The 24183-nt window shown below is 41.6% G+C and overlaps 1 protein-coding gene across 1 annotated transcript; it reads right to left on the reverse strand.

Moving 5' to 3' along the window:
- Window positions 1-5364: 5364 nt before the first annotated feature.
- Window positions 5365-11377, reverse strand: CXCL13 (C-X-C motif chemokine ligand 13). The gene is made up of 4 exons (XM_043905841.1): window positions 11242-11377; window positions 9541-9673; window positions 6441-6518; window positions 5365-6139 (listed from the first exon to the last, which is right to left on the reverse strand). Exons 1-4 carry the CDS (start codon window positions 11303-11305, stop codon window positions 6085-6087), a joined length of 330 nt encoding a protein of 109 aa, XP_043761776.1. The 5' UTR covers window positions 11306-11377; the 3' UTR covers window positions 5365-6084.
- Window positions 11378-24183: the final 12806 nt, after the last annotated feature.

Here is a 24183-nt window from a genome sequence, read left to right on the forward strand (position 1 = left end):
CGATCCCTGGGTTGGGAAGATCCCCTGGAGGAGGGCATGGCAACCCACTCCAGTATTCCTGCCTCAAGAATCCTCATGGACGAGGAGCCTGGTGGGCTACAGTCCATGGGGGTCACAAATAGTCAGATGTGACCCAGAGACTAAGCACACAGCAAAGGTCATGGAGGCTGAATGAAGGCTGTTTCCCATAATCAAAGGAATTGGGGAAACAGAAAGGCTCTGTGCCCAGAAGCCCCACAGGGCCCTGCACAGTATCAATATCATGAAATAATTTTAGTGCAATTTAACTCAAAAATCATAATAATATGAAATTGTGTTAAATCTTAACATGCTGTTGTGTGCTTAGTCAGTTGTGTCTGACTCTTCGAGACCCCATGGTCTATAGCCCACCAGGCTTCTTTGTCCATGGGGTTGCCCAGGCAAGAATACTGGAGTGGGTTGCCATTTGGTTCTCCAGGGGATCTTTCTGAACTAGGGATCAAACCTAGGTCTCTTTCATCTCCTGCTTTGGCAGACAGGTTCTTTACCTCTAGTGCAGACTGCAAAGCCATTAAATCCTAATAACAATTATCAATTAATTCAAATCCACTGGCATGTTCAGGCACAAAGGCAGTTAAAAACACGAGGTTAGGTCCTATTTTCTCCTAGTTATGTGTTCTAGCTAATATGACAAAGACAATTATTTCCTAAATATTCCAGATATTCCTAAATATTCCTTGTACAAGATGTTCTTCATTTTGCACAAGAGTTGCCTATTGATTATCTGGAATTCTATTTTGAAAAACAGTTTAACAGCTTCTTAATTAAGTTGAATATGCATATACCGCATGACCCAGCAATCTCACTTCTCGGTATTTACTTGAGAGAAACAAAATCACATGTTTCTATAAAGACTTGTGCATGGATATTTACAGCCGTTTTATCCACAATAGATCAAAACTCAAAACAACTGAACTGTCTATCAACTGGTGAATGACTAAACATATTGTGGCATATTCATGCAGTGGAACAGTAGTTAGGGACAACAAAGAGTAAACTACTGATACCTTCAACAACAGATGAATCTCAAAACCATTATGCAAAGTGAAAATTGACAAAAGGCTGTACATTGTATGGTTCCATTTGCATGACATTCTGGAAACAATAAGATTATAGAACAGAACAGGGGCTGGGCCTGAAATGAACTGAATGTTTATGGTGGTGGTTTAGTACTAAGTTGTGTCTGACTCTTATGACCCCACAGACTGTAGCCCACCAGGCTCCTCTGTCCATGGAATTCACCAGGCAAGGATCCTGGACTCTTTGAGGAGATGTCCTCCTGCAGGAGATCTTCCAACCCAGGGAATGAACCTGGGTCTCCTGCATTGCAGGTAGTCTCATCACTGCAGAATGTTTGTGTCTCATCCCAAGTTCATGGGTAGAAACTTTACCTTTCATTGTGATAATATTAGGATGTGGGATCTTTGAGAGGTAATTAGTATTACAATGAGGTCATAAAGGTGGAGCCCTCCTGAATAGAATTAGTGACCTTACAAGGGTCACCAGAGAACTCACTTCTCTTCTCTGCTTTCACCAGAATCTATGCTTGCACTCTGATCTTGGACTTTAGCCTCCAGACTGTGAATATTAAATTTCTGTTGTTTATAAGCTATCCAATCTATGTATGGTACATTGTTAGAACAGCCCAAGCTGACTAAGGGACTATTCAAACTAAACCATTGAACTGAAAACTTAAAGAGGGTGAATTTTACTGTATGTAAGTTATAACAATTAACCTAATATTAAAAAAAGAAAGCTCCCTAGATGACTCTAATATACTGTAAGCATTAGAAACCCTTACCTTAGAAGAGTGCTTTTCAAATTTTACTGACATCATAACCACCTGGAAGGTGTGTCAAAGGTTTTTTCTAAGTGTTTACTGACATCAACCAACTTTCCAATTCTCTGATACTAACTGGGTGTCCAACAATTCAATTCTGATGCTAATTATCTGCATTTAGCAGATAGAACCTACAACCTGATGGGTCAATCTTACAAGGCTGCCGCCACTTCAGATACCAGTTGCAAATGGGGTATTCAGGCTACCCACATTTCTGCCTTGCCAACTACAAATTTGTAGATTCCTACGACTTCTCCCCTGCCCCCAATTTGATAATTTGCTAGCATGATACACAAAACTTGGGAAAGTGCTTGGCTTACTACTACAGATTTATTACAAAGGATACAACTCAGGAATAATCAAATAGAAGAGTTGCCTAGGATAAAGTGTAGGGGAGGAGGCACTTCCATACCCGCTTTGAGTGCACCACCCTCCCAGCATCTCAATGTGTTCACCAACCCAGAAACTCTCCAAATGCTGTTGTTTAGGAGTTTTTACGGAGGTTTCATTATGGGACGTGATTGATTAAACCATTGGCCATTGATGATTGAACTCAGCCAGAAAGTTCCAACCCTCTAATCATGTGGTTGGTTCTTCTGGCAACTATTCCTGACCCTGAAGTTATTCAGGAGTTCACCAATAGTCACCTCATTAGAATAAAACCAGATGTGTTTGAACAGGGCTCATTGTGAATAACAAAAACACTCCTATCAGCCAGGCAATTCCAAGGGTTTTTGGAGCACTGTGCCAGGAACCAAAGACAAGGACCAAAAGTAATTTTTATTATATCACAGTAATTGCTGGGCCCAACTCCTGAGTGTCTTATGTTTTAGGTTTGGAGAAGAGCTTAAGAAATACATATTTTAAAAAGTTTCCAGATGCTGCTCTTCAGAGAGACTACACAAGAGAACTTCTGTCCTTGAGGGTCACAAAATGGCATGTCTCTCAAATATTACCTTTCTGATTCACAACCCTCCTCTTTTTCTCAGTTCTACCAGGTTTTTTGTCCACCACTCATTCTGTTCCAAAGTACCTCCAAATGTCATCTCAGAGCAAGTAAAGCCTAGGCTGTATGCCAATCCTTACCGAGAACTGGGAGCTGTAAAATGTCATACGAGAGGGGAGAATTGTAGAAAGGAAGGGAAGGGAAATTGTAGGAAGGAAGGGAAAAGGAAAACCCTGGGACAGAACTCATACTTTTGGGAAGCCCATTTCCCAGTGAGGTGGGGCTGAGCTCCTTCAATTGGAACAAAGGAGAATTCTGCTTCCCCTGGAGAATCAGGATGATTCCGCCCTTGGGCCTCTGCTGCTCACAGGAGTGTGGGCAGAGCCAGCAGGGCTCAACTCACTTTGTTAAGGTTCCCTGTTTTCTCCATCTAAGATCCTGTGTAGCTTGGCCTTACAGCTTCTTATGCCATTTTTTCAGAGTTGAACTTTCTACTTTGGTCAGGATTAGCTTGTATTTTCCCTTCAATTCTGTCTTATATGGATTTTAAATGATTCATGTGTGTATGTATGTGTGTGGGCTTTCCTGGTGGCTCAGCGGTAAAGAATCCACCTGTTAGTGCAGAAGATGTGAGTTCAATCCCTGGGTCGTGGAGATCCCCTGGAGAAGGAAATGGCAACCCACTCCAGTATTCTTGCCTGGGAAATCCCATGGACAGAGGAACCTGGCAGGCTCCAGTACATGTGGTTGCAAAAGAGTTGATCATGACTTAGCAACGAAACTACAACAACTTGTATATAGACATAAATGGCCTAAATTCTGCCTTACTGTTTCACCATTCTCCTTTCTAGACCCAAACCCATTCAGATCAGCTAATGATCCCTTTCCCTCACTCAATTAACTGACTCAACAAGTTATCCTGCATCAAACTATGGGTTAGTATTCCTGTTCTAAATCAGGCCAAATACCCCTAAATCTACTGTGACTTTTGAGGAATGGGTGCTTAGGTTTTTTGGTTGTTTTTTTTTTTTTTTTAAAGCAAGTTTAGAAGCCCTCGAGGGCCCTGATTTTTGCCTTTCATTCTGCATTTGCCCTCCCACTTGTCCAGTCCCCCTGGGTCATGCTCAATAGATATGCCAACTCAGGTGGAGGCCTGAAAATCCTGGAACTCCCATCCTTCTTCTGGCTTTGATTGATCCTGGAAAGGAGGCGAGGAGGGAAAGAGTTGGAGTAAAAAATACATTTAGGGGCAAGAAGACTTTAGGCAGTGTAGTGTCACAATTAGGAGCATTAGCTTAGGAGTCAGGTGGCCCTGGGTTCAAATTCTGGTTTTATCTCTTACTAATTATGTGATTTGGGACTTGTGAATATCTCTTTGACTTAGTTCCTGCTTCTGTAAAATGGAGCTTATGGTACCCTACCCCATATGGAATCAGCTTAGTGGAGGTGTTAGAAGCAGGGATTCTGGTGCCAGTCTGCCTGGGTTCAAATTTTGACTTGCTGTTTAGAAGCTGTAAGGCCTTGAGTGTGTAACTTAACCCCTCTTGTCTCAGCTTCTACATATGCAAACCCAGGGTGTTAACCCACCTAATATTGCAAGAATACATTTTTTTTTTCTTCTTTTTTTTTTGAGTGCCCTGAATGCCAGCTACATTCTCAAAAAGATCAGAATCAAACTAAAGAATGAATGCAGGATTTTGATGGCATTTTATAATCCTTGTGTGTGTGTGTGTGTTAGGAATAAAGAAGTAAACATTGAATTGTGGACAACAGAAAAATGTAGCATTTATAGATACTCTTTACTCCCTCCCAAGACACCTTTAGTAAAAATAAATCTAAAAATAAAAATAAAAAAATGAAAGAGGGAACCAAATATAGCCTGGAACCTGAGCATGCTGGGAGTGAAGCAGGAAGGAAGAGGGCAGGGCACAACTTTTAAAAGAATTACATAGCCCACGGACACAACACAAACCAATCAGAATCACATGGGTCCAAGATGGCAGACAAGTCAACTTCAACTGGACCTTGATCCTCAGTCAGCAAGCTACATGACACAGTGGAAGCACCATGACAGTTCCAAGGCACCATCAAAAGACCAAAACGTGGGCAGCTCCTGCAAATCTCCATCCCTTCCCCAAAACAGTTGGAATAATCCTCCACGCATTAGCCTATGAAATTACCCATCCCCTAAAAACTAACCACCCACATTTTGGGACCGCTGACTTGCCCTCTGCCATGGCCCACACTCTGTCTGTGGAGTGTGTTTCTCTCTGAATAAATCCACTTCTTAGCTATCCACTTAGTCTCTCACTGAATTCTTCCGCTATGAGACATCAAGAACCTGAACCAGGTCTGTGATCTCTGTTGGAAGACCATGGGTTTTGGCTGGGTTCAAGCCCTGGCCATGTGAATTCCAGTCCTAAACTGGGTTTTGCCTGGGTTTGAGTTCCAGCACATGGCTTCAAGTCCTAATCTGAGGTAAATGGTTTCAGGAGCAGACCTCTGAAAAAATGCTCCATTAAGAATGAATTGCTCATAGTTAAATAAAACACTTGCTTAAGTTTATTGAACAGCATTAGATTAATAGAAAGCATTAAAGAATTGAACACTGAAGACCAAAAGAAAAAAGAAAAAAAGTCTGTGCAAAAGACGTGATTTTTAAAAAAAGTTCATCAAAGCAAATGCATGAAACAATACATCTAAATATCATCTTTTAAATGCTTTTCCTGAAAATTTTATGAATTTAAGTCTGGGGATCTTTAAGTGTTCTTAGCTTTATCTATGAGAGTAAATCTTATAAAGGAACTCTTTAAAAGTAGAAGAACCTTTTTCTCTCAATAGTGAGCTTTTAAATGAAGGATGTTTATTATGTGAACTCTCTGTTTCTTGTAAGGCTAAAATTCCGTGGGTTTCCCAGGCAGCTTTTTAAATCTTTTATGGAAGCTTGCTATTCTTAGGGTGTAAAATGATTGAAATGCATTTCATCATTTCCTCCTTAATTCAATTCCTCCAAAATTCAGCATTCAACAACAGGTGTATTATTGAAAGTAATCTTTATCATTTATAATGAAGGAACTAGCCTTAAAGAAACTTTCCTCCTTAATGACTCCTCCAAACTCTGAGTTTGTAGGGTACTGTATTTTTAAAATAAAGCAGGTGGGGAAGATCTTTTTCTGGAAAAGATTCAACCAAACACAAAACTAAAACCCAGAGCACGAATGATGGGGGAACACAGGTGTCCTTGATGGGAACATTGGCATCAGGCAGTCCTTCTCTTAACCACTGGAGCTGGTGAAATTGACCAATTACGTTTTCTGTGGGAGGAAAAAAATAAATAAAACAAGAGAGTCAGGCTTAGAGAAAGACTTGCCAGAAACTGTGGCTTTCCCCTGGAGATTTCCAATAAGGCATTTTGTGCCCACTGGTTTCCAGTTTAGCTTACTGAGCTGCCAGAAGGAGCTATCTCAACTCCATCTGATAAGTGATAATAGTGAAGAATAGGTATTTGTCTTAGGCATGTTTCATAAATTTAAAGCGGTCCCCATTTTGGTTGTCTGGAAAAAGGAAACCCTTCGGTACAATTGAATCTACAAACTGTGGATATGCCTGACTCACCTTAACAGTTTGATTAGTGTTTGTGTCCACGTGGCTTGAGGGTTCAAGCAGATAGCTGACTGATTCTTCATCCGGACTCTGGGGGGAAATAAATAAAAATAAAGCAGTCAGTCCTGCATTTTAGGAAAGAGTTGAGTATAAAAATAAAGATTCCCACACGAGGTGTATTTGGAGGTAGGCAGTTTTAGATGTGAAGCAGGTGATTTACAGCATGAAGTCTGATCATTAAAAAAAACCATTTGAGACTCACTGTGTGAGTTGGTGGAACTGAATATGAACTGACAGACTCTCAGTTGTCAGAGGTTAGTATTTTGCTGACAACCTTTACATGAATTGGAGATGGAACAAATAACTGACTCCAAGTTTGGCTCACTCCTGAAGTTTTAAGTTGTTGGTTTAGTCGCTAAAGTGAAAGTGAAAGTCTCTCAGTCATGTCCAGCTCTTTGTGACTCCATGGAGTGTACAGTCTGTGGAATTCTCCAGGTCAGAATACTGGAGTGGGCCTTTCCCTTCTCCAGGGGACCTTCCCAACCCAGGAATCAAACCCAGGTCTCCTGCATTGCAGGTGGATTCTTTACCAGCTGAGCCACCAGGGAAGACTGTTTAGTCGCTAAGTCTTATCCAACTCTTATGATCCCATGGACTGTAGCCCGCCAGGCTCCTCTGTCCATGGGATTCTCCAGGCAGGAGTACTGGAGTTGGGTTGCCATTTCCTTCTCCAAAAGCTGTATCATAATATCTTTAAAATGTGTTTGTCCATTGAGCTTGGGAAAACAAAATAGACTAAAGAAAACTCTTAAAGACCTTTTATGTGAAAAGAAAAAATCCAATGAAATTTACTGTGGGAGAGGTTTACAGAGCCAGTTGCTCTGAGTGACATCTGCATTTGATGGAACTATCAGTGAGCAAGACTTTCAATGTTCTGAAAATTCAGCAACAGCAAAGGCAGTAGGGATAATCATCCATTGATACTGATCAAGCACTTAAAATGTGCCAGCCACTGTGCTCAGAAGGTAATATGAATTATCTCAATTAATCTCACAAGAATCCTGTGCTAAAGGAAATGCTATTTCCTCACCTTCAGATGAGGAACTTGAGGCTTCCTCCAGAAGACTTTAAATAATTTGTCCAAGATTGCACAAGAAATGCATGATAAAGCAGGATTCAAATAAAGGTTGGCTGACTCCATAACCCCCAGTTTTAGCCGCTGCTCCACTTGGGCATAACTGAACAGTTACCAAGTGCCAAAATGTCTTACCAGCAGTGGAAGAAATGAGGTTTGCCAGGTAACAGCAAACTGGGAGAGTCTACTCTCCATTGGGGTGATCTTGAACAAAACGTGATTTCTTGATGTGTCTCATTTTAGCTATAAAATGACGGATGGCAAAGATCCATCCATCTAGCTTTGAAACTCTACCCTTGTAATTGAAAACTACAGAGTCAGAGGTCATAGACCTGTTGGGCTCTTGGCCAGAGCCTTCCAATTTGGTTTCTGAGTTCATGATAGAAATACAGATTTCTGACTGTCTGGACTAGTATTTTCACTGCTGACTGCCATGAATTTTTCATAATTATTTGCAACTTTTGCTTGTATATCTGGTTAAAATTCAGAAATGTAGACTCTGGTGAGAAGATAAATTTTTATCACTTTAAAACAACTAAAGTTTAAGTAGAGAAAATTAGGGTGTATTACTTCCCCTGGTAGAGAGATGACAGACTTGACTCATGACAGAGAACCTGGTAATAGAAAAACAGAAAGAAGTCTCTGTTCTCTAGACCAGGGGTTCCCAACCTCTGGGATCTAGTACCTGATGATCTGAAGAGGAGTTAATGTAATGATAGTAGAAATAATGTGCACAGTAAATGTAATGCACTTGAATCCAGGGGATCTTCCTAACCCAGGGATCGAACCCAGGTCTCCCACATTACAGGCAGATTCTTTATCATCTGAGCCACCAGGGAAGCCCAAACAAAAAGTAGCTGCTTACAAATATTTCCAAAAGTTAAAGCAGCCAAGGGAAGAGTTGCTAATGAAAGCCAAGCCAGGGCTGCCCTGAGAAGGATGCTCTGACTGTAGTTCAAGGTGCTGTGGGGCGCCTTGGTTCATTCGAGATAGATCCAGGAAGAAGAAATCACAGTCCTAGCCAGTGATAGTTAAAAGATCTACAAGCTCCCTTAAAAACAGTCAATCCAACATTTGTTGACCCTCTCCCACCTGAAAAGAAAGGGATAAACATCAGGAATAGGGAAGTGAATAATGTCTGATTCCTATCTGTAAAGAACTTATTTTCTGATGGAATGAAAGAAAAAAACAGACAAACCAACCTGAATGTTTCAACACAATGATGCCAAATAATTATAGCTAACAGTTACTGAACATTTTTTACACTGTCTGGCACTGTACTAGGGGCTTTGCATGCAATGTTTGTCTCATTTGATAGGCCGTAATAAAGGCATATATAAATAAAGGGAAGGCAAATATAAATAAAGGAAAATGCCCTAATCAAGGAATCCACTGATGTCTCTGGGAGTACCGAAAAGGGCTTATTGAAAGGGGATATACCATCTCAATAAAAGAAAATGTCTATTACATTTCTTGTAGCCACTGCTGTCCCGTTAGCCTAATTTTTAAAGCAGAGTTAGGAATTCACAGTTGACAGAACCTAAAGGATGATTCCATAAGATAGACAGACATTCTGACCAAGGACTGATGTGGGTATTTATTCTCTTGCTCTTTAACTTCTGGGGAACAAATTGTCTGCTTCTGCTGGCAATTGGAATTTGATGGAATAGAGAAGAATCTTGGTTCTGTCCCTGTTTAGTGGTATGTCTCAGGGCAGTTAGTTAGCTTCCCTAAGCCTCAGTTTCTGCGTCTGTAAAGAAATGGTAACAACAGATATACCCGAAAGGGCTCTTGAAAGAATACAGTGAGTGCATGTTCACAAAGCATGTGCGTTAGCTAGGACCTTACCCCTACCCTCAAAAAGTATGTACTTAACAAGTTTTACTGATTCTCGTTATTAGTTTGAGAATTAATTGCTAGTAACACTCCAAGTTAATCACTTTGAGGAATCATACATTATTTTTTATTGCAACTTACATAATTTCTGTTTTTGGACATCCATGCCCACGGGGGAAGATTTGAAGTCTTTCAATGAGATGAATGGGGAGATAGTTGACAGTCTCTCGAAAGCATTTACACTTTAAGTTTATGTTATTGGTCTCCAGAACACCTATAAACACAGAATCAGTTATTTTAACCCCTTTGGCATATAATTCACAACTAGAATTAATCAGTAATCTTTCATACTGTGCAATTGAAGATTTAAACATTTCAAGTCAGTACTTCCACCCATATGCCTTTAGTTTGTGCATTTCTGCTTGTCTTGGCTTATTTCCAAACATTTTCTATCAAAACCTTAAAAATAAAATCAGCTTTTAAAAAACACAATACCTATTAAAATTTGTGATAGCATTATATTAGTACTCAGGTGGTTGCCCATATAATAAAATTTGAGAATGGCCACTGTGGGAACTTACAACTCAGTTATAATTCATGCAACATAAAATTGATCAAGCTTCACTCCCAACACATAAAAAACCAGAAATGAGTCTCCCAAAGCATTATCAAGCTGTAACTCTATCAAGCTCTTATCATTACCCCCTACTCCCCCAACCCTCCCTCTTTCTCTAAGGAAATACCATGAAGATATTTTTTGTTTTTGTTTAATATGTTGGTCCTCTAACTCAGTTGCAAATCATTATCAAAAACTGCCAATAAGAAAAATTCAACTGCTTGTATTCAACAACAAAAAATGCCCTAGTTACTTTAATAGGTAACATGTCTTATGCATTTTAAGGAATTCTACTTTCTTTAACCCTAGTGCCCACCACTCCGCTGGACACAGAATTGCAAATAACGGAACCAGGCTCTCCAGGTGTTTATACTTTAGTGGGGGAAACAAATGAACAAAAACTAAAGTATCACAGAATTCTGTATTTCCCCCAAGGTCCAAACTGCATGAATGAGAACAGAGGACTTTGCCAGCAGCCATGGAAAAGCTTCATGGAAGGAGAAAGAGATGAGGGTCTTAAAGAATGAAATGACATGAAACAGGGTTAAAATCGGGAAAAAATATTCCCACATTTTAAGAACAAAAACTGGTCCTCTGCACCTGAGCAAAGTATGTCATCCTACACATGATAATTCCTGGTGGAATCTGATGATCCCTTCCGTTGCATAAAAATTCACCTTTCAGCTAGATATTTACCTATTTACACAAAGAAAACCTCCCCATTTAGACTTGGAAGTCTGCTTCTTGGCAGAAAGTGTGTACTTGAGTATTCCTGTTGTACTTACAATATTTCATGACAGAGCTGACCCTAAACAATTGTATTAGACTATTCCTGCAGGAGACCAACGGGTTGGAGTCAATAGCATTTGGTCAAAAAGGGGTAGCGTAGAGAGGCAAAGTGAAGAAGAGATAGCTGGAAAAAACGAGTAATAGGCAGAGTGGCATCTTAAAAAGGCTAGGAATAGGCAGCCGAGTATCAGTCCCAGGGACCTGGGACCTCCAGCATCTCCCCCTTCTCTGGACAACAGTCTTATCAATACAAATATTTCCAGCCTCTAAGAGTTAAATCTGTGAACACCTTACTTTTAGAAATCTAGGAGCAGTTGAGCAGTTTTCCCCCCTTCATTCACAGTTCCCTTCATTTTCTGATTGGAAAAAAAAAATTGAAATGGCTGAAGACCATTTGAGCTCAAAGCGCAAATGACAACATAAGTGAAAATTCTCACCATGGACAGGAGAGAGGCTGAAGGCCAGCAGCATAAGCAGCAGAGCTCCAGGGGTGAACCTCATTCTGCCTCAAGGTGGAGTTCAGACTCCAGCTTCAGATCCACACTGTGGGTTCTCAGCCCAGAGACTCCTATTTATTTAGACCAGTAAAGCCCTCCCACTGCCTTTGTCTCCAGGAGGTCAGCTGCATCATCAGTTTTAAAAGCTCCCCAATATGCTGAGCTTGCTTTTTTTTTAAAACCCCTCTTGCAAATTGTATGCATTTGCTTCAGAGCACTAGTGGTATAATAAAGTATTTCTTGAAAATGTGGACTGTAAATGGCAGAGATGCTGCAGGAATTTGGGGATGGAAGAGAGGGAAGTTTGGAGACTCCTCGGCACACTCTCTGTAGGTTCATAATCAGGGATTGTGGCTTTGCTTACTGCTGTCAGTGAAGGGTCTGTGGGCTGCCTCAGTGGCATCTGAATACATCCTCCAGGAAATCAGAAACTTGTCAGGCACATCACTGTGTTTCTAGCACCTGCAAGATTCTCTAACCTTTGATAGGTGCTCCATAAATATTTGTAGACATGATGAATATCTCCTTATAGACAAATCCCTTTGCTGACTAGGTTACTGTTTTTCTATCAGACTTTCCCATACCTTATTTCGCTATCTGAAATGTATGATTATTTATGTAATCTCACCATCATAGAAGTCCTGGAAGGGGACAAGTGGGTATCCACTCATTGATGTGGGAGTGTCTTGAAGGGAGGAGAATTTTAATAACAGCTCTGAAAAGGAGAATCTTTCCAGCTCTGATATGCAAGGTATTGACCTTGAGAACCAGGTGTCCATGGAGGGCATCATTAGAATTTCATCAAATAATTGAACCTCAAATTACAGTCTGTTTAATAGGGCATGTGTGCAGTTTGGTTTGGATCCGGCCAAATAGCCCATGGACCCAGTGAACCCCCAGCCTTAACTCACTTGTTAGAGCACTTTGATTAAAGAAAAGAAAAAGAAAAATCTGTGTGCAAAGGCTGATCTGTCCGGGAGAACCTCTGGGCTGCCCCAGAAGTCTACAAGTGTGGATGTGTGAACCCAGAAGCTTGGAGACACCGAGAACCCAGAGGTTTGGATCCTCCTGGTGTGGCTTCCTAAATTAATTTGATTTTTGTTACTCAGCACTGTGGATGTTCAGCATGTTAGATGCTCTAGTGTGTATGGGATGGGGATAATAGTAATGGCATATGGCCTTCATATGCCAGGCAGTCCTCCAGTTGGTCCAAAAGACTGTGGTGACCAGGAACTCATCAGTCTTGAGGCAGCCCATTTGACTGTCTGGGCAGTTCTAGTTGTTAGAATTGGAGAAGGAAATGGTAACCCACTTCAGTATCCTTGCCTGGAAAATCCCATGGACAGAGGAGCCTGGCAGGCTACATTCCACAGATTTGCAAAGAACGACTTAGTGACTAAACAACAACGATTTGTTAGAAAGTTCTTCCTTCTGTATGTGTAAAAGCCACTTCCCTACTATTCCAGTCACTTTGTATAATACTAATTCAACCACTATCACTGTATGAAAACAATTGCTCTTTCATGTTGTGGGACTCCAAATATTTGAAGATACAGTATGTGAATTGGGCCTCCCAGGAAACAGATGTTGAGATGGATGTTGGAGGAGAAGAAATTTCTTTCTTCCTTTTTTTTTTTTCTTTGTTGACTAACTCCTATGTGTGTGTATTAGTTGCTCAGTCGTGTCCGACTCTTTGCAACCCCATGAACTGTAGCTTGCCAGGCTCCTCTGTCCATGGGGTTTCCCAAGCAAGAATACTGAAGTGGGTAGCCATTCCCTTCTCCAGGAGATCTTCCTGACCTGGGGATTGAATCTGGGTCTCCCATACTGTGGGCAGATTCTGTACTGTCTGAGCCATCTGGGAAGCCCAGCTAACTCCTAGGATAGATCAAAGTGGGGAGGAGACAGGTTGATCTGACTGCAACACTGATCTGACAGTCTGGGACAACTCAATGGGAGCTCCTGAGAAAAGACTGTCCATCAGATGAGCTCCATGGTGGGAAGAGATCCTATCATCCCCTCTACCCCCACACCACCATGTCCAGTCACTGGCATGGGCTTCTCAGAAGCAACACGGTCTCTGGTAGAAAGCTGAAGCAGAGCCTGAGGGTGTCAGCAGCTGGAGACTGTCGGCTAACTGCACTTCTCCCAGTTGGCCAGCAAGGTATTTCTTTGAGGGAGATCTGAGCAACGAACTTCCAATGATCACTGCATGGGGTTGTGAACTGGATGTTAAGAGCACAAAGTATGGAGTCACCTGGTCAATGACTTTAGTTTGCTATGTCTCAGAATTATCAGTTTTCATGTGAGGATAATACTAATTTTAAATGATTTTTTTTGAGAATAAAATCATGTAGTCTATTCAGAATTCTTGACAGAGTGCATGGCACCTAGAATGTGTTCAATGGCCTGTCTGTCCACCCATACATCCACCCATTCACCCATTATCACTAGGTTAACTTTCACTCTAAACCCAAATGAACACATTTCAAAGGTAAATATCCTTTTGATCTATGACAGTTTGAAGCTTTCTCACCATCTTTTTTCCAATCATTTATCTTCAAAAAGCTAAACCACCAGCTGGATTATCTTTGAAATCTGTTCATCTTTTTTCTTTGTTTCTCCTAAAATCATGACTGCCCCTCCTTCTGTCTCACTAGGCCTTCTCTGACTTTCACACACACACACTCTTGTATGTACACACATCTGAACACCACACTATCCCAAATATAGCTTTGCCAATACAAAACAGAGGAAACCTATTACCTCCTTTGTGGTAGGCACTGTTCTTCTACTAATGCATCCCTCGGCTAAATAACATTATTCTGGTCACTTATACTGAATTTTCAGGGAATGATTTGTTTTTCTTTTGACGTGATCAACTTCTAACTATGTCTCATTCATTTCACTTGTGTCCACTTGTGCAATTTGAGTTTGGGACCCAAGTGTAGGAGTTTTCCATTTGCTTCTGTTATAGAGATTGTATGTCTTCTTGTCAGAACAAAAATGAGTGATCCTGACAGTAATAGAAAGAGTGTAGGAACAAAGGTAACTGAAAGAGAACTCTGAATAAATCCAGGAAATTCCACAGTTGGTTCTTATTTAAAAAGGACTGTCAAGGAGCTAATTTCACAACAGTTCTAAAATCTGATTTTGTTCCTTTTACTGTCCAGAGTTTGGGATTTAGTGTATACTGACCAAAGAAACTTTATCCTTGCCTGCCCCAAGATTGGATTGGAGAATGGGCAGCTCTTTAGTAGCCAGATCATTCTAGAAGTTTCAAGTCAGATTCTCCATGATCTCATTTACAGTAGGGATATACATTTCAAAAACTTTGAAGACAAAAAGAAAAAAAGTTTTGAAACCATAGATTTAGGGCCCACATGGAAATATTTTATTTAAAAAGTAATTTTTGTGGATACCTTTGTTTGAAACTATAAAAACCTAACTCGGTTTATATCAAAGCTGACTTCTTATGATCATATATATACAAACTTAGGGAAAATGAGAAAATGATAGGGAGAGTTTTTTTTTTTCTCCCTGAGTTTGGAATCAAACCAGATTTTCTGTCAGACCCAAGAAAAACTGGGTAGTTTTGAGTTACTGTTGTTTTGTCAGTTAGTCATGTCTGACTCTTTGCGACCCTATGGATTGTAAGCCTGCCAGGCTCCTCTGTCCAAGGATTTCCCAGCAAGAATACTTGAGCACCTTGGTACTGAAATTGTGGTCCACAGACTAGCATCATTCGCTTTGTCTAAGAGCTTGTTACAAAGGCAGAATCTCAGATCCTACATTTTAACAAGATTCCTGGGTGATTTAAATGCAAAAAAAAAAAGTCTGAGAAGCACTGATCTATATTGCATGAGCCATATGCAATATACAAATTACCTTCAGAGAATCGTTTGCACAAGTCATCTCCTCAGGGTTTCATACGCAGATCCTTTAGTGAAAGTGGACAGGGCAGACAGACTCACTGATGGCTAAAGGCACAGCAGTGACAGGTACAAGAAGGGAATTCTCTCTCAAGATATCAAAAAGCAAAATGAGGGACTTCCCTGGTGGTCCAGTGGTTAAGACTTCACCTTCCAGTACAGGGGGTGTGGGTTTGATCCCTGGTTGGGGAGCTACACGTCTTGTGGCCAAAAAACCAAAACAGAGAACAGAAACAATATTGTAACAAATTCCATAAAGACTTTAAAAATGGTCCATATTAAAAAAAAACTTTCAAAAAAAGCAAAATGTCACTAAAGAGACACTAAATGTCACTAAAGAGTCTAGGTAGTTAAAGGCATGGAACAGAGGATCCAGGGCATAGTTTAAAATGATTCCAGGGATAAAATTCTGGTAATTTTTAAGCAGCTTGTAATATCATAGGAGACAAATGCCATTGTGACCAAACTGAGAACATTTTCTTTCATGCCATTTCAAAAGCAACTCGACTAGAAAAGAGAAACGCCCTATTCTGTTAACTAGTGCTTTAACTTGCTGCACATCTGACATTTACTTCAGCCTTTTAGCATAGCAGGAAAGTATTACATTCTAGCAGGTAAGAGCTCAGGTTCTGAAATCAGACTTGTCTGGGTTTGCATCCTCACTCCAAGACTTACCTGCCTTACACTGTCCCCATGGTTCAGTCCCTCTGCACCATTGAAATAATAACAGTGATACCTTCTTGGAGAGACCTAGAAGGGCTTCCCTGGCACTCCCCTGGGGGCTCAGCAGTAAAAAATATGCCTGCCAATGCAGGAGACTCGGGTTCAATCCCTAGATCAGGAAGATTCCCCAGAGAAGGAAATGGCAAACTACGCCAGTATTCTTGCCTGGGAAATCCCATGGACAGAGGAGCCTGGCAGGCTACAGTACCTGGGGTCGCAAAGAGTCAGATACAACTTAGCAACTAAACCTCAGCAACATAGGGAACCTACCAGTGATGGAAAAGTGCTTTGCTCAGTGTTTGGGCAAACAGTAAGCACCCAATAAATGTTAGGTTTTTTACCTTTGTGAAAACACAAAAGTTTATTATTTTGAATTTGTTTTATTGTGATAAGAACACAATAAGTTCTTAAGGGTTTTAAGTGTATAATACATTAGTGTTGACTATAGGTACAGTGTGGTCCAGCAGATTTTCAAGTGCTTATTCGTCTTTTTTAAGAGGCAACTTTGGCTTAGTTTGCGAGTCAAGCTCCTGACATGAATTAAAATGTCACTTAGGTTTCCATTGGACGCGTGTGATTTCTTATATAAAGGTTCTCTGGCCAAGAAGCTGTTCCTCACTATACGTTTTGAACAAAAACATTGATCTCTTTTCCCTAAGAAGCCACCAGTGGAGGCTTGTATTAGCTACAAGTGTTCTGAGGTTTTATCAGTTGTTTTGCCTTTTGCCATCATTTTCGTCTTGAAATTGCTTATTACAGCTTGTTATAAGGCTGTTTATCAGACAACCATTTCAATACCCATATTTGAGGGAAAGATATTTTCAAAGGTAATTGCATTCATATTTCAAGGTTTGCTCAAATTCATCTCACATATAGTGAATCCCAGACAGATCTAAACTGTCTAAAGCTTCTTTCCTCTGTACTAGGGTGGTGATTTTTCCAGAAGACTGCTAGGTGGCGATGTTACTTACAAAACCAGCCTGCTGAAAAGGAAAGGCAGGCCCACCGGTAAAGATACTTCAGTACTGACAAGAGGGCTGTGTTGCTGTTATTTCTGTGTTCAAAGTATTATCTGATTTGGTTGATTGCTTTTTAAAGAAATTAAATATTGTGGGTTTTGAGACTTTTTTCATTATGCTGAAATGTTCCTCAAAGAGGGGAGAAAAACCCCTAAAACTCTGAAGTAATCCAACAAATGTTGGGCCCTGTCCAACTTCTTGGCCCTGAGATTGCAAAATCAGATTGTGCATCAGTTCTCTGGCCTGCAGTCACGTTAGGCCCAGCAGCAGCTGAGTGTGAAGCTTCTGTGATTAGAAAGTTTTCTGAGAACAGTGAGGCTACCCCCTACCAATGTCAAAGTGATGGTCAAGTTTTCCAGCTCAGCCCAGTGAGCTGCAACAAAAAAGTCATTCTCTTTCTGCTGTTCAGATTCTATAATGAACATATTAACTCATCATCTGCTTTTTTATCTTAGGTTGTTGTTATTTAGTCACTAAATCTTGTACAACTCTTTTGCAACGCCATGGACTATAGCCCACCAGGCTCCTCTGTCCATGGGATTTCCCAGGCAAGAATGCTGGAATGGGTTGCCATTTCTTTCTCCAGGGGATCTTCCCAACTCACAGATTGAACCTGTGTCTCCTGCATTAGCAGGCAGATTCTTTACCACTGAGCCACCAGGGAAGCCCTTTATCTTAGCTATCAGTGCATTTATGTTATCACCACGTCTGGATGGGGTTCTGGATGCTAAAAATAGAAGTCAGTGGTTTCCAGCAAGAGAACCTTTATTTAACTTAGAAGGTTTTGGTGTATCACTCTGTAAGGTCTGCTGTTCTACAGCCCCAGGTGTCTCTAGATAATCTCTTGTCCTTGTAGTCCTTTGTTAGTGTCTCCTCTTTGTCTAACCAGACTTTAAGACTCTCTTCTCACTGTGCAGTCTCCCCCAAGGCAGGCTTGTCTCACCCCTACTTCCAACTTAGATGGAGGTCCACGCACATCAGTGTCTATTCAATAGCCTGGAGGTCATGGCTACGTAGAGGCCTCTGAGATTCCTCTAACCAATCATATCCCAAACTGCACTTAGTCTAAAATCTGCTTTACCTCCAGTATTCCAACTCTTAGTAAATGATATCATTCACCGAGTTGCTCAGAAACCAATAAGTCATCTTTAATTCCTTCCTCTCCCTTGTTGTTCAGTTGTTAAGTCCTGCTTGACTGTTTGTGACCGCATGGACTACAGCATGCCAGACTTCCCTGTCTTTCACTGTCTCCCAGAATTTGCTCAGACTCATGTCCATTGAGTCAGTGATGCCATCCAACCATCTCATCTTCTGCTGCCCCCTTCTCCTCCTGCCTTCAATATTTCCCAGCATCAGGGTCTTTCCCAGTGAGTTGGCTCTTTGAATCAGGTGGCCAGAGTATTGGAGCTTCAGCTTCAGCATCAATCCTTCCAATGAATATTCAGGGTTGATTTCCTTTAGGATTGACTGGTTTGATCTTCTTGCTGTCCAAGGGACTCTCAAGAGTCTTCTCTAGCTTCACAGTTCAAAAGCATCAATTCTTTGGCACTCAGCTTTTTTTTTGGTCCAACTCTCTCATCTGTAAGTGACTACTGGAAAAGTCAATGGCTTTGACTATATGAACCTCTAATCCCCATTTTTATTGGGTCTCCAAGAGCAGCCACTTGTATCTGGCTTTGTCTACTTTCGTCACTTTAATCACCACCCCTTACTCCAAACCACCATTGTTAGAACTCCTGTAGTGGCCCATTAACTGCTCTCTTTCCATCTCCCTTCTGACCCATTTCCTACACTGCAGCCAGAATCATCTTTTCAGGACACAAAATGGATTATGTCATTGGTATTCTAGAAGCTTCTCACTGTCCTTATATGCATCAGCCCTTCTGTGGATCCTGGCATTCTCTGCAATTCCATCTCTTGCCTCACTCCCTCGCTCTCTACCCCACCTTTCAAAAGATAGATTTGAGGCCCCCTTGAAATCCCTCACCATCCCCCTGCCACTAGCAGTCTGAAGTTCACAGGTTAACACCTTTTGCAAAGATTTTAATTTTGTATTCCAAGCGAATACTTCCTTCATCATTGGCTGTACCTGGATATTTAAAGTTTTTTCCTCTAGCCCCATTCCTATGGCTTCAGTTATATTTATTCTCAATAACAGTGTGTTGTACTAGGGCTGGAAACGATTTACAATGTTGTGTTAGTTTCCAGTGTACAGCCAAGTGATTCAGTTCTACATACATATTCTTTTTCATATTCTTTTCCATTATGGTATATTACAGGATATTGAATATAGTTCCCTGTGCCATACAGTAGAACCTTGTTTTATCTGTTTTATATCTAGTGGTTTGTATCTGCTAGTCCAAAATTCCCAATTTATCCCTCCCCCCTTCCCTTTTGACAGCTGTAAGTTTGTTTGCTAAGTCTTTAAGTCTGTCTCTATTTTGTAAACAAGTTTATTTGTGTCATATTTTAGATTCCACATATAAGTAATACTATGATATTTGTCTTTCTCTTTATGACTTACTTCACTTAAGTATGCTAATCTCTAGGTCCATCCATATTATTGCAAATGGCACTATTTCATTCTTTTTATGGCTGAGTAATAGTCCATCATTTATACACACCATATCTTCTTTATCTAACATCTGTCAGTAGATACTTAGGTTGTTACCATATCTTGGCTATTGTAAGTAGTGCTGCTATGAACTTTGGGGTACGTGTGTCTTTTCAAATGATAGCTTTCTCCAGATATATGCCTAGGAGAGGGATTGCTGGATAAAATGGCATCTCTATTTTTAGTTTTTTGAGGAACCTCCATCTTGTTTTCAGTAGTTACTGTATCCCAACTTACATTCCCACCAACAGTGTAGGAGCATACCCTTTTCTCCATACCCTCTCTAGAATTTGTTATTTGTAGACTTTTTGTCTTGTTTTTATTTTTAACTGGAAGGTGATCACTTTACAATGTTGTGTTGGTTTCTGCCATACATCAGCATGAATCAACCACAGGGATACACATGTCCCCTCCCTCTTGAAGCTCCCTCCCACCTCCCACCACATCCCACCCTCCAGGTTGTCACAGGGCACCAGGCTGAGCTACCTGCGCTCCAGAGCAACTTCCAATTAGCTATCTGTTTTAAACATGGTAATGTATATATTTCAATACTGCTCTCTCAATTCATTACACCCTCTCTTATCCTCCATTATGTCCAGACATAGGTAACAGGATTATGAAAGTGAAAGCGAAGTCGCTCAGTCGTGTCTGACTCTTTGCGACCCCATGGACTGTAGCTTATCATGCTCCTCCGTCCATGGGATTTTCCAGGCAAGAGTACTGGAGTAGGTTGCCATTTCCTTCTCCAGAGGATCTTCCCGACCCAGGGATTGAAACTGGGTCTCCCACATTGTAGGCAGATGCTTTACCGTCTGAGCCACCAGGAAAGTCCTAACAGGAAAATGGATATATATATATATATATTTTTTTTTTTTTTCCCTATTGCCTTGGGAGACTGACTTAAGAAAACTTTGTTACGATTTATATCAAAGAATCTTTTGCCTGTGTTCTTTTCTAGGAGTTTTATGGCGTCTTATCTCGTATATAAGTCTTTAAGCCATTTTGCGTTTATTTTTGTGTATGGTGTGAGGATGTGGAACGTGGATATTTTTGAAGTTTAGAGTTGGGCAGCACCCTGCCTTCCTTCTAAGCTTACAGTGGAGTGTCAGTCAACTTGTTGGTATATAAAGAACCACCCCCACCATTGTCACCAGCTTTCAACTCTACTGTATTGATGCTCTCTTTCTTGCTGTGTAAGGCATCTTGTTCAGACTCCATAACATCTTTTTGCCATTTTTTTGTTATTCAAATCATCTTTGCTCTGTGTATTGAAAAAATTTGGTATTTGCACAATTCAAAGCTCTTCTCCTCTCTTCCAAACAGTGAAAACTTTGACTAGAGGGGCTTGGACTGGCTAAGTGAGGCACAGTCTGGACATCCTTCACCTCCCCCTTTCCTCTTCCAGGCTTGTGTGACTTGTCAGGAAAGACAGACGGAAGCTGGACCCATTATCTTCCATGGCAAAGTGGCAGTCCCCACCCAGCCTGTTATTCATCACTGCGTCTGTTATGGATGCTCCTCTCATTGTGGATGCCCGCTGTGTGGCAGGGCTGGCTCTCTCAGGGGGACCCCGAGGAACCTCCTTAATGTACAGACGTAGCAGAGCTGACTGAATGAACTCCTTCCACGACTCTTCAGCCTTTACCACAGGGTCACACTCCACAGCCACTTGTTGCTGGAGTCACCTCATCCCACACCAGCCCTTCTGGAGGGGGCATACTGGTGAGACGACTGAGCCTGGCTGTCTCCTGCAGAGTCCACTCAACCCACAGAAGGCAAAAGGCTGTTGCCATGGCAACCAATAGACAGGCAGGCTGCCTTGCTGGTACCTGCTCTTTCAGCATCGCGTTTCCCCTTTCTCTAAGCTCCAACAGCATCAAGCAACCGGTCTGTTTAGTGGCTGGCCAATGTTCCAAAGAGGAGAGGGAAGAGTGTTTTTTCTATACCTGGCAATCTTCTGAAATTTTCTCCTCTCTCCTGGTCTTCCCCTTAACGTTCACTGGAGGTGAGGGGAGGAGAGAGTGTACTTTGATTGGGTTCTTCCTGGTTGCCCTATGAGCAGGTGGTTGGCCATGGTGCTGGTGGTACTCTGGACATAGAATGGAGCTACACAGTGGATCCTGCAGGCTGCCCACCCAACATCCACTCCTGTATTTCTATTTTTTAACATGAACCTATTGAATTAGAGTATTCAACCTCTTCCACACAGCCATGCACACCAGATGAGCTATTCTAGCCCTTAGGGGGAAAGCCTCTTTATCTTAAGCCAGTCATGATGATTCTACTTTTCTAAATCTGGGGCCTGAGAAAGACATTTTAACTCTTAAAATCGAGATAGTGTAAGTGGTGGCCTCTTCCTGCCCTAGGACATTGTCCTCAGGCTAGATCCTTTCATGAGTGGGCTATTCCAGGTGTCATATCCAGATTTAACAAAGATAACATGGAGGAGTTCCTTATCAAAAGAATGGAGACATTCTTACTGTTTGAGACAAAAATATTTATTGTTAGAGCCATTTTTAGCTGCATCTTTGGTTTCTTAAAAACATATCCTGATGGACCCATGTTCTTTTGCTTGCCAACTTTAGATCTTAGCCCCCGTCCGTGACACCAGAGAAAATGCCCCAGTATTTCCTGTTATGCTTCCTTCTGTTTGTGTCAGTGATATGCAAAAGCTTGCTCTGTTCACTAAAAATATTCAACGATTTTTTGAGTGTGAGAAAGTCAATAAAGAGGCAGCATGGGGTGGTCAATTCCTTATCCCTACCCAGGCTGAAAGACTGGGGTGACTAAGAGGGTTGGAATACCAAGTTGAGGAGTACAGTTAGACACTCAGTCATGTCCGACTCTGCAACCCCATGGACTATAGCCTACCAGGCTCCTCTGTCCTTGGAATTCTCCAGCAAGAATACTGGAGTGGGTTGCCATTTCCTGCTCCAAGGGATCTTCTCAACCCCGGGATTGAACCCGGTCTCCTGCATTGCAGGCAGATTCTTTACCATCTGAACCACCAAGTTGAAGAGACTGTGTGGTAATGACTTTGGATACAAGCATTCTTGTTTGGAGCCCAGGGGACACTGTCTTAAGAAGTGGAACAGAGAACTGGGGAGTGGGCCAGTCCCTCTAAATGCTCTGCAGACACTTGTAACGCTCTGAGACTCTGAAGGCTCGGGATGACAGACCAGTATCCTCACAGAAGGTCCTGGCAGGACAGCAGTGATGCATCTTGATACAAAGTCCAGAACAAATATCCCAACACTTTTTGCACATCTCCCTGCAGCCAGTGGGGCGCTCTGTGGGGCAGCAGCCCTGCAGACACGTGGTGGAGCTAAAGGAGGGGTCCTGACTTGTGCACCACTGTGTTTATGGTCAGAGATGCTGGCTTTCACACCCTTATACTAAACTCGTCTATGGGTCATGAACACGAGAAGCTTAATCGCTATCCCCTCTTGGTTCTTTTCTATTTAGGGTGAACTCACTCATCGTCATTGATTCAAGTGTCTATATTGGGCCTGATGCAATGTGCACGAAAGACATGTGGTCCATACCTTGTTAAAATCAGCCTCAAATTTAGCACCTCTGTTGCATGCACTAAGCTCAATGCATCCTGATGAAGAATCTAAGAGCATAAACTTGGATTACTCTCACTCAGAATGTCTCAGGGGGGTTGAAATGTTCTAATTCCAACATGTTTTCTTAATTATAAATGATAAGCACTTTTAGCAGAGAACTCAAAAGCAGCTGCTGCCCACAGTAGATTAAGTGAGCAGAAACTGGAGTCACGTCTGAGGACCTTCTATCTGCCTCAGTGATAGCAAAAAGAAAAAAAAAAAATGCTTTGTTTTATTGGCGCCAAAAAAAAAGAATGTGTAGGTCAATGTTATAAAACAAACATTCTGGAAAATTATAAGTTCTGATTTGTGATGTTTGCCAAATTCCGAGATGTAGATACTCCCACCGTGGTCAACTTCAAGCTACCAACGGAGGTGGCAGAAGTGGAGTGGGGACTGACAAGCACCATTGCTGGGCATTGAGCATCTGCCCAGCCGCCTGTCCACAAAACAAAGGACTCTTTCTAGCTTTGGAAATGAAGTGTTTATTCTGTGCCTTAAGAAACAAAAAAAAGATTGTTGATTTATTTATTTGGCTGTGCTGAGTCTCAGCTGTGGCACTCAGGATCATTTTTAGTCATGGCATGTGGGATCTAGTTCCCTGACCAGGGATTGAACCCAGGCTCCCTGCACTGGGAATGTGGAGTCTTAGCTACTGGGCCACCAAGGAAGTCCCTATTCTGTGCTTTGACATTCATCTTAGCAGGGCCTGGGCAGGCTGTGCTGCTTTCTGAAGGTGGATGGCCAGAGGGAAGTTCAGAAGCTATGCCACTGCCTATAGCGCTGTGACAAAGCTGACAAACTGGACCATTTGATCCGAGTGTCTGTGGAGTCCCTGATCAGCTCACTGTCTCAACATTTTTTATTGCTGTCTCTGTGGCAGAGACAAGTCAAACCTCATAATCTTGTTCTGCAGCGACATATGGTGCTTTCCAGGGCCTTTGCCTTGAGCTCCGAGGACCCAGGTTCCAGGACAGATGGAGAAG

The sequence above is a fragment of the Cervus elaphus genome, chromosome 6 (genome assembly GCF_910594005.1).
Source record: "Cervus elaphus chromosome 6, mCerEla1.1, whole genome shotgun sequence".
Classification (NCBI taxonomy): domain Eukaryota; kingdom Metazoa; phylum Chordata; class Mammalia; order Artiodactyla; family Cervidae; genus Cervus; species Cervus elaphus.